Here is a 10,820-nt window from a genome sequence, read left to right on the forward strand (position 1 = left end):
TCTCCGGGGTTTTTACAAGCTCTTTTTAGTTTTTTTTTCTTTAGTTGGCGACTTGCTTGACCGATTGCATTCGCCACACATCCACATGCTTTTGCATGCTTGACCTAATCTTCATCTTTTCTGGCCACTGCTTTTGCATGCTTTTGGATTTACATAAATTTTCTCCGCCAAGACGGAGGGCCAGAGGCGACAAAGAGTCATGCTCACGGCGAGGCACCGGTGGATACAACAAGATGAAGACTTCGGTACCCCAATGATTTAAATGTAATCAGGAACTCGAAGACAAGAATGTTTGGCTCCTGGGTGTATATACACCCTATATGAAAATTAGTAATTAAATAAGAAGTAAAATAAATTCTAAATATAATTTTCGAAATAAACTTGACCTTTTATCATACTCGTAAAAAAATCACAAAAGAAAAACCCAATTGACTTCAGGGCCAAAAAATTTAAAAAATTAAAGGACAAATAGGTGTGTGCAAATAAAACCACATCCACCTCGAGGTAAATTTGACCGCTTCATGCAGCTCTCATTGCTCCTGCTGCCAACCCCATCCGGTGAATCATTGTGCATGCATGCATAGGCATAGCACCCCACTATCGTGGATCCGTGGTACGCATGGATCGGTACGATTTCGTGTGTGACCGATGACATGCATGACCAGGTCGCGCGCGATTAGCTGCTATTCTACGTACTATGCTTACTGCTACGTACAATACCATATGAACTGCAAAAAAAACGTCTTATAGTTTGGGACGGAGCTAGTTGCATCTTACGATCGGTTTTAACCGAGCTCGACTTTGCCCCTTTTTTTTTCTCTAGTGGAAAATGCAAGCATAGTGTATCTTCTGTGCATGCGGTGCAAGACTCATAATTATTCTTATTATCTCGGGGATGACTTACAATTTATGGGAAATGATATGCTTCAGCCAGCGGATAGCGCACGGTGCGTCGACCGCCTCCCCTTCACGCCACGCCGCTCACATGATGCCCAACACAGTTTTGCAACAAGGGTTGCAATGATGATGGATCACTGGCGAAGATGTTTTTCGCAACAAGGATTAAGTTGCAAACAGAATTTTGCAACAACATCCCGCTTGTTGCAAAGGACTTTAAAAGTTATTCGCAGGCTTCGCAACAATGTTCATGTTGCGAAGGAGCCTTTTGCAACAATGTCTTTGTTGCAAAGAATTGCAACAAATGATTTGCGAAAGGAACAATGATGGGCAAGTATGTCTTTTTTTTCTTTGCGAAAGGAACAATGTAATTACCCTTTTTTTTCTTTGCGAAAGGAACAATGTAATTATCTACCACGCATTATTTTCAAGTTTGTGATTTATTTGAACATGATGGGCAAGTATGTCTACCTCTGGTACTCTCCACGTACAGTATGCACTTTGGGCAGCCAGAACTTACCATGCATGCATGTATCCCAAATGATTTGGAATTGGTCGCACCCACTAGGCCACTAGTCCTCGACGTCTGCTCTGAAACCAAAATATGCACCATGATTCTCTTGTACAGCACATTCCAATGAGTAGCACTGTACGTACACAAGGTCAGAACTTAGGACCAAGGATTCCACTGTCACGCAAAAGGCATGACCAGCGGCCACTTCACCTGCTCTCCCTCTCTTTCCTATATAAACGTGACCGAGACCACATGAATCTCCATCCTCATCACCATCACCACAAGGTATACTGGCCAGCGACTGGCGCACAGACTCATCGACCGCGTCACTCGAAGACCACCCCAGCTGCAGCAGCCTCTCCTGACACTGCCATGGAGCGCGCCACCATGGCCCTGGCCTTCCTGCTCGCTGCACTGGCCGCTTCCGCTGGGGCCAACCCGGTCAACAAGTCCTGCGTCACCGGCAGCGCCGGCGCCTCTGTGAGCATCGGGTATGGCGGAGCCGGCGCCAGTGCTGGCGCCGGCGTGTCCCTCGACGCCGACTGCCCCCGTGCGGAGGAGATCGTCCGCGCGGCCGTCGAGCAGGCCGTGGCCGCCGACCCCCGCATGGCCGCCTCCCTCCTCCGCCTCCACTTCCACGACTGCTTCGTCAATGTACGTACTCCAAGAGCTGCTAACAGAGCTTCCGGCGCACGCTCTCTAGTCTCGCCATTGTGAGTGTGTTGCCCTCTTGTTGCTTTGCTTCTCAGGGTTGCGACGGCTCTGTGCTCCTGGACGACAAGCCGTTCTTCGTCGGCGAGAAGACGGCGGGGCCGAACATCAACTCGCTGAGGGGGTTCGAGGTCATCGACGCCATCAAGGCCGAGCTCGAGCAGGAGTGCCCCGAGACGGTCTCCTGCGCCGACGTCCTCGCCATCGCCGCCCGTGACTCCGTTGTCGCCGTATGTTATACTTCGGCTTGCTTATGATACACTGGTCACGGCGGGCGTACACACTCACGTTAACCATCACTAATGGATTGGATGGCCGCCGGCCGGTGCATGCAGTCTGGTGGACCCAGCTGGGAGGTGGAGACCGGCCGCAAGGACAGCCGCACGGCGAGCCTGCAGGCCGCCAACAGCAACCTCCCCGCGCCCACCTCCGGCGTCGCCACGCTCGTGCAGAAGTTCACCAACGTCGGCCTCATCGCAAAAGACATGGTCGCCCTCTCCGGTAATGTCCCGTCGTTGAATCATCGCACATACTTCTGCAGAGAAAGAAATTACAATTGTATATTCTTGTAATGTGCACGACGACGATCACAGGCGCGCACACCATCGGCAAGGCCCGGTGCACGACGTTCAGCGCGCGGCTCGCCAGCGTGGGCGAGTCGGCCAAGGACACGGGGTTCCTGCAGTCGCTGCAGCAGCTGTGCGCGGGCTCGGCGGGGTCGGCGCTGGCGCACCTGGACCTGGCCACGCCGGCCACCTTCGACAACCAGTACTACATCAACCTGCTCTCCGGCGACGGCCTGCTGCCGTCCGACCAGGCGCTGGCCGCGCCCGCCGGCTCCGGGGCGGAGGACGTCGCGGCGCTCGTGGCCGACTACGCCTTCGACGCGGCGCTCTTCTTCGACGACTTCGCGGCCTCCATGCTGCGGATGGGGAGGCTCGCGCCGGCCGGCGGCCGTGACGCCGGCGAGGTCCGCCGTAACTGCCGTGTGGTGAACTAGCTACGGTCAGGTCGATTAATAAGCACAGAAGCTTAACGTGCTAGCATTGGACTTGGGTAGTGTGTAGTGGCTTTCAGTTAGTTTGATGTTTTCCATCGCGTTGTGAAATAAGCTGCTAGATTCTAACTAGTACTATGATGTATGATGATGTATGGCGTATCTGGTGATGTGCGGCGTTCTTGGCTTGTCAAAATAATTAATTTCACGTGTTGGAGGTGTTCGGTTGAGTTTTATTGTGCTTTTCTCCGTGTATTCATGTTGGTGAGTGTCATGATGTTTTCCAGAAAACAAAACAAAAAAAGGGAGGGAAGGGACCTTCTATTCGACAGGCGCCTGAAAAAAAAAATTCTCGTGTCAGTCACTGTAGACCATGGGATCAATATCCACAAGCCCCGGAGCTCGGTGATGTGCTCCTCTCTGACCGTCGAGCACTTCCACAAGCCCTTCGTTTTGGGGGGCAGCCTTGCCCTCCTTCCCCGTCTTCTTGCCCTTTGGGGGCCTCATCTATAAGAAGCACTACCGGCTTGTCCTTAGCATACATAAAAAATGGGCCACTTTCTGTATTCTATTATTTTTGTTACTATTTATCATATGTAAATTATCCTGCTATCAAACTCACTCCTTGGGAGTGAAAACTCTTGATCTGCTTTTATTAGATATATGCGACGGTGGTGGCATATGTGTGTTGTTCCTTTTCTGGAGGCCTCGTTTTTGGAGAACTTTTAATCATAGTCTATGTGTTGTCAAGGGTAGTGTTAGGTGTTGTCGCTCATTTTTGTGTGTCGTTGATTGGGCTCGACATGACTTTTTATGGTCATGCGCTTTGTTTTTTCTTATCTTTGTCATTATTATTTGTGGTTGTGTGCATACTCGATGGCTAGATTTGTTCTCAACATTGTGTTGTTGCAGAGGGCGGTGTAATTGATATCCGCTCGATACTAATATATCACCCTTTATAAAAAAATGTACGCAGTCGAGATGTTAGATTATCAAACTGGTGTCCAAAACTATTTCATATACACAAAAAAGATTCAGAAATTCACCCATACCATATTAGATCAGTTTGTAATTGTATACAAAATATCACAATGCAATATGCGCATTATATGCAACTCATGAACAACCTCTCTCAAAAACAAAAGAACTGAAGAACAGTCCATGCCATCAATTTGGAATAGGGTTTTTGTTCATGATACATGGATCGATCCCATCGAATTACATTGTTCATGATACATACACAGTCCAGCTACAGATTTACAGATTAGAGTTTTTTCCTAGGAAGCAGCTCCACCAAGGAGCATATGCAACCCATCAAGTCCACTGCCTTGTACCCCGTCACCTCCTCCAGATCGTTGCTCAACTGCACGCCGAGGATCTGCCTGGCGAGGAACAGCGCCGATGCAGCCACGGCGGACGGCAGGATCCGCCCAACGAACCCGAAAAACGCCAACGTCAGGTTGACCAACCGAAGCGCCAGGGACCTCACCAAGAACTCGTCTTCTCGCTCGAAGAACCTCGTGAAGTGCTCGACGAACGTGTACGCGGTCGGGCCGTCCATGACGCAGCTGAGATCCATGACGAGCTCCCCCTCCATCTCCTCCACTGCGTGCACGGTGGTCCCGAGGAACGCCTCGACGACTTGGGCGTCGAGCCTCCGACCGCTGGCGGACTGCTCGTACTTGGCCCCGAGGGAGACGGCGGCGGCGGCAACGAGTTGGAGCGCCTCGTCGTGGGCCGGCACAGGGCGCACGGATAGGACGCGGTCGAGGTAGACGACGGCGCGGCAGAGCGTGCCCTCCGGGAGACCGCCGAGGTGGCGGGCGAAGGCGTCCATCCAGAGCACGAGCTCGGCGCGCATGGACGTGCTCAGGTGGCCCTGCTGCATCTTGGACATGTAGTCGGCGTCAGGGTGCTCCCTGGTGTCCCTTTCCTTGGCCCGGAGGTCCGCGTCGACGTCGGGCTCGTAGGGATCCGCGCAGTTGCGCCCTAGGTTTCTCTTGGCGCCGACTGCGGGAGAGAAGGGATGAACGGCCGGGACGTCGGCTTGCAGCGGGTCGTACGTCGGCTGGAGCAGCATTGGCCACGCAGCGAGTGCTGGGTCACCGGCGATTCGGGAGATGGCAGTCGAGTAATCGCTGATCGGAACGTGCAGGGAGAGCACCGTACGTGGCAGGAGCAGTGTCTGTCCGGAGCCGACGAAAGGAAAGCCGGCTTTGGCGATCGCGTATGGCGCCAGGTATTTATCGATGGGAGGCGAGTGTTCTGACCAGGTTTGACACCCATTACGTTTCGGTTTCGGAATTATCGTACCGAGTCGGACTTGCATTATTTTTCTTTTGGGTCTGTCTAGGACACATCTAGATGTGACATAGTTATGTCACATCTAAGCTAATTTTCACTTTGTTTATGGTCTATTTTTTTGTCTTAATTTTTTTTGTTTCTTGTTGATGCATTATATACTTGTGAGAGCTTAGATGTGACATCTTTAAAAAACATCTAGATATGAATTAGACAAACTGTTTTCTTTTCTTAATTTGCATGTTGTTACGTGGCGTCAGGTACATCAGTATAGCGGATGTACATTGTCACATGAAATTAAATAATTAAATCCGAGATCAAGTCAATCAGCAGCTTATGCGACCCTACAAGTTTCACTTTAGTTCTCCCGACTCCTGTGCGTACATGTAAATCAGCTAGAGCAAAACCAAGTCTGCAAAGTTTTCATTTCTTTGAAAGACCAATCCTGGAAGTTCAAGCATTCTCTGCAACAGCAAAAGTACCAACAGGGACAGGCAGTTAAGTAATGAAGCAAAAGACCACACTTGTATTCCATCCCTCGAGGGGGAAATACCCAATGGTTCCTGGGTACATATGTACCTATATGGGGATTTATTTTTAATAGTTAAACAAAAAGTCAAAATAGTTAAGAAACTATTTTTAGAATAAAGTTGACTTACTTGCGCACTAGTATACACATTTTCACAAAAAAGAAAACTATGTTGACTTCACAGCGAAAAAGACAATTTATTTGCTACTATAGGTCACTATTCACGCTATTTTGACCGGAAATTTGTCTTTTTTGAAAAGAAGTCAAAGAGGAATTTTATGTTTTTGTCACTTTTCTCACTAGTACAATGGAAGGTCAAGTTTTTATCAAAAATATTTTTAGAAATTTTTGACTTTTTGTTGAATTACTAATCTATTTTTTTTGCATATAGGGTACATATGTACCCAGGAACCAAAAGTTCCCCTCCTCCCTCGAGGGGCATATATATGCAGTTTACACGAGAGAGAGAGAGAGATACATGGGGAGGTGATCGGTAGCTACAATGGCTCGCATGCCGAGCATGCCGTGCATGCGATCGTGGGCGTGCGCACGAAGTGCACGCTCTGGTGATCCACCGGAGGACGCGGTCTAGCAGTTAGCCACGCCGAGGTGGACCTGATGACGTGTTCCAACCCCCCCCCCTCCCCCGCAGCCAAAACGTGAGGTTCTCGATTGTTGAGGCTGGAGCGTAACTCGTCGAAGACTGATGTCGGGAGCCCCTTGGTGAATATGTCCGCGAACTGAGAGCTCGTGGGGACGTGCTGGACGTGCACCTCGCCCAGAGCGACGCGCTCACGGACGAAGTGTAGGTCGATCTCCACGTGCTTCGTCCGCTGATGTTGCACCGGATTGCGAGACATGTACATGGCCCTGACGTTGTCGCAGTAGACGACCGTGGCATGGGCAGGAGGCTGGTGGAACTCGCCGAGGAGCTGGCGGAGCCAGGCGGACTCAGCGACGGCATTGTCCATGGCCCGATACTCGGCCTCGGCGCTGGAGCGGGACACCGTGTTCTGCCGCTTCGAGGACCAAGTGAGCAGGTTGGGGCCGAGGAAAACGCAATGACCAGACATGGACTTGCGTGTATCAGGGCAGCCCGCCCAGTCGGCGTCGAAGTAAGCAACGAGCTCTGACGCGGCGGAGCGGTGATTCTGTAGGCCGAGATGCGTGGTGCCACGAAGGTAGCGCAGAATGCGCTTGACGAGCTGGAAGTGCGCATCACGGGGCACGTGCATGAACAGGCAGCACTACTGCACGGCGTAGGACAAGTCCGGGCGCGTGAGAGTGATGTACTGGAGAGCACCTGCCAGGCTACGGTAGAGCGTCGGGTCGTGGAAGAGCGGGCCGGAGTCGATGGAGAGCTTGGCGAGCGTGTCGACCGGCGTGGAGATCGGCTAGCAGTTGAGCATGCCCGCGCGATCAAGTATCTCAAGAGCGTATTGCTCCTGAGAGAGGAACAACCCGGCTGTCATGGACGTGACATTGATGCCGAGGAAGTGGTGGAGGGCGCCAAGATCCGTCATGGAGAACTCAATATGGAGCGAGGCAATGATGCGCTGGAGAAGAGCGTCGGAGCTTGCGGTGAGGATGATGTCGTCCACGTACAACAACAGGTAGGCGAGGTGGTGACCGCGACGTAGGATGAACAGCGAGGAGTCCGAGCGTGACGCCTTGAAGCCGAGGGAGCGCAAGTAGTTGGTGAAGCGCGAGAACCAGGCCCGCGGGGCCTGCTTGAGGCCGTACAGCGAGCGGTTGAGGCGGCAGACATGCGAGGGGTGGACGGAGTCGACGAAGCCGGAGGGCTGCTGACCGTAGATAGTCTCCGCCAGGTGGCCGTGAAGAAAGGCGTTCTTCATGTCCAACTGGTGAATTGGCCACGACTGGCCAGCCGCGACGCTCAAGACGGTCCGAACTGTAGCCGGCTTGACAACGGGGCTGAAGGTCTCCCCTTAGTCGACGCCGGCCTGTTGGGTGAAGCCACGAAGAACCCACCACGCTTTGTAGCGAGCGAGCGTGCCATCGGCGTTGAACTTGTGCCGGAAGATCCATTTTCCTGTAACCATATTAGCACCTACAGGGCGAGACACCAAACACCATGTATCATTCCGCATTAGTGCATCATATTCCTCGGGCTGGGTGTTGTACCAGTTGGGGTCTTTTAAGGCAACGCGATAGGAGGGGGGAATGGGACTGATGTGGGATGTGGTGGCGTGGAGGGAGACGTGCTGTTTGGGTTGAGAGAAGCTAGACTTGGCTCTAGTACGCAGGCGTGAGAGTTGGAGGGAGGCCCAACAGGAACTGCGCGCGGTGGAAGGGGGGGTGGGGGAGGCGGCCCGGGTGCGTCATGGGTGGGGCGCTGCATGGCGCTGCATGGGGGTGTGGCAGCCAGGGGGGACATGGAGGGTGGTGGATGGCTGCATAGGGGTGTAGGGGACGGTGGGATGGGCCGACTGGTGGGTGGTGGGGTGGGGGACTGGGGTGACGCGGGTGGCGTGCAGGTACGGGACGGCGTGCGCGCGCTGGTTGGTGGAGGTGGGGGAGGGCGTGTCGCTCCCCCGCAATGATTGCGGGATCGGCTGGCGACCCAGAGCGCGCGGATCCCGGAGAGGATATGGGAGGGGACCGGTACGAGGTGGGGATGTCATGCGGATCAGGAGGGAGGCGGCGCGGATTTTCTGCGGCTGGATGGGTACGTGCAGGGGGAGAATAAGGAACTGATTTTCATCAAACGTAACATGCATGGAGATTATGACACATCGCGAGTCGAGATCAAGGCATCGATATCCTTTGTGTTCGAGGGCGTAGCCTAGGAAAACGCCGGGAATAGAGCGCAGGGCGAGCTTGTGCGGGCTGGTGGCGTATGTGTTAGAGAAACAGAGACAGCCAAATACCCGCAAATGATCGTACGTGGGGTAGCGGCCGAACATGCGAAGGTGGGTAGTTTCGTTGTGGATGGCAGAGGAGGGACGGCGGTTGAGGACGTGAGTGGCTGTGTGAAGGGCCTCGACCCAGAATTGTGGAGGAAGATGGGCATGGATGAGCATGACACGGAGGATATCGTTGGTCGTGCGAATAAGCCGCTCAACCTTACCATTTTGTGGCGACGTGTGGGGGCAAGAGAGTCGGAAGGATGCGCCATGGGTGGAAAAGAGCGTGTGTAGAGAGGAGGTGAGGAATTCACCTCCGTTATCGCATTGCATGCATTGGATGGCAACGTGGAACTGGGTTTGGACGTAGGTGAAGAAGCGGGAGATAATGGCAGCAGTGTCGGATTTGTGGCGTAGGGGAAACGTCCAGGAGTAATGAGAGTAGTCGTCGAGCACCATGAGGTAATACTGAGAACCAGAAAAACTACACACGGGAGAGGTCCATAAATTGCAATGTAATAATTGAAAAGGTGATGATGTTACAGATGTAGATGAAGAAAATGGCAGTCGAGGCTGCTTGCCTAATTGGCATGGCGTACAAACACTAGTTTTGGGCATGCGTTTATTACAAGATAGAAGGAAATCTTTAGCTAAAATGGAAATGGAGTTATTGCTGGGGTGGCCTGATAACCCACAAGTATAAGGGATCGCAACAGTTTTCGATAAGTAAGAGTATCGAACCCAACGAGGAGCTAAAGGTAGAATAAATATTCCCTCAAGTTCTATCGACCACCGATACAACTCTACGCACGCTTGACGTTCGCTTTACCTAGAACAAGTATGAAACTAGAAGTACTTTGTAGGTGTTATTGGATAGGTTTGCAAAGAGTACATAAATAAAAAGTAGGAGCTGTTTAGATAAAGAAACAATAAAGTAAATATAGCGAGTGTGGAAAAGTGGTGGTAGGAGTTGCGAAATTGCCCCTAAGCAATTGACTACTTTACTAGACCGATAGCAAGTATTATGTGGGAGAGGCCACTGCTAGCATGTCATCCCTGACTTGGAATTCTATGCACTTATGATTGGAACTATTAGCAAGCATCCGCAACTACTAATGTTCATTAAGGTAATACCCAGCCATAGCATTAAGATATATTGGTCCCCCTTTGAACCCGTATGCATCAATTTCTATGCTAGGTTGAAGCTTCTGTCACTTTTGCCCTCCAATACATAGTCCTATCAACATACAACTAACCCTAGGGTGTGATCCACGCGCGCAATCATATGATGGGCACCAAAGGACAGCAACATAACCACAAGCAAATTAAATCAATCATAGCAATTCATCAACCACCGATAGGACAACAAAAATCTACTCAGACATCATAGGATGGCAACACATCATTGGATAATAATATGAAGCATAAAGCACCATGTTCAAGTAGAGGGTACAACGGGTTGTGGGAGAGTGGACCGCTATAGATAGAGGGGGAAAGGTGATGGAGATGTTGGTGAAGATGGCGGAGGTGTTGGTGTAGATCGCGGTGATGATGATGGCCTCCGGCGGCGTTCCGGCGCCACCGGAAGCGAGGGGGAGAGAGCCCCCTCCTCCTTCTTCTTCTTCCTTGACCTTCTCCCTAGATGGGAGAAGGGTCCTCCGAGATTGGATCTGTCTCTCTGTCTCTCTCTGTTTCTGCGTTATCAGATTCTTCCCTTTCACCGTTTCTTATATTCCCGGAGATCCGTAACTCCGATTGGGCTGAGATTTTGACACGATCTCTATCCAGAAATTAGCTTTGTTGCTGCGAAAGAAGGGTATCAACCGCCTTACGGGGTGGCCACGAGGGTCAGGGGCGCACCCCCTACCTCGTGGGCCCCTCGAGCATCGTCTCGCGTGGATTCTTCTTCCCAAAAATCATATATATTCCAAAAAAAATCTCCGTCAGTTTTTATTCCGTTTGGACTCCGTTTGATATGAATATTCTGTGAAACAAAAAACATGC

At 51.7% G+C, this 10,820-nt stretch overlaps 2 protein-coding genes across 2 annotated transcripts; one reads left to right on the forward strand and one right to left on the reverse strand.

Moving 5' to 3' along the window:
• The first annotated feature begins 1,662 nt into the window (after positions 1-1,662).
• LOC123107524 (peroxidase 40) lies at positions 1,663-3,349 on the forward strand. The gene is made up of 4 exons (XM_044529505.1): positions 1,663-2,065; positions 2,161-2,352; positions 2,458-2,623; positions 2,716-3,349. The coding sequence occupies exons 1-4, from the start codon at positions 1,664-1,666 to the stop codon at positions 3,120-3,122; spliced, it is 1,167 nt and encodes a 388-aa protein (XP_044385440.1). The 5' UTR covers position 1,663; the 3' UTR covers positions 3,123-3,349.
• A 950-nt stretch (positions 3,350-4,299) lies between these two features.
• Positions 4,300-5,310, reverse strand: LOC123107525 (putative cyclin-F1-1). The gene has a single exon (XM_044529506.1). The coding sequence runs from the start codon at positions 5,197-5,199 to the stop codon at positions 4,384-4,386; it is 816 nt and encodes a 271-aa protein (XP_044385441.1). The 5' UTR covers positions 5,200-5,310; the 3' UTR covers positions 4,300-4,383.
• Positions 5,311-10,820: the final 5,510 nt, after the last annotated feature.

This window comes from Triticum aestivum, chromosome 5A (assembly GCF_018294505.1).
Source record: "Triticum aestivum cultivar Chinese Spring chromosome 5A, IWGSC CS RefSeq v2.1, whole genome shotgun sequence".
NCBI lineage: Eukaryota > Viridiplantae > Streptophyta > Magnoliopsida > Poales > Poaceae > Triticum > Triticum aestivum.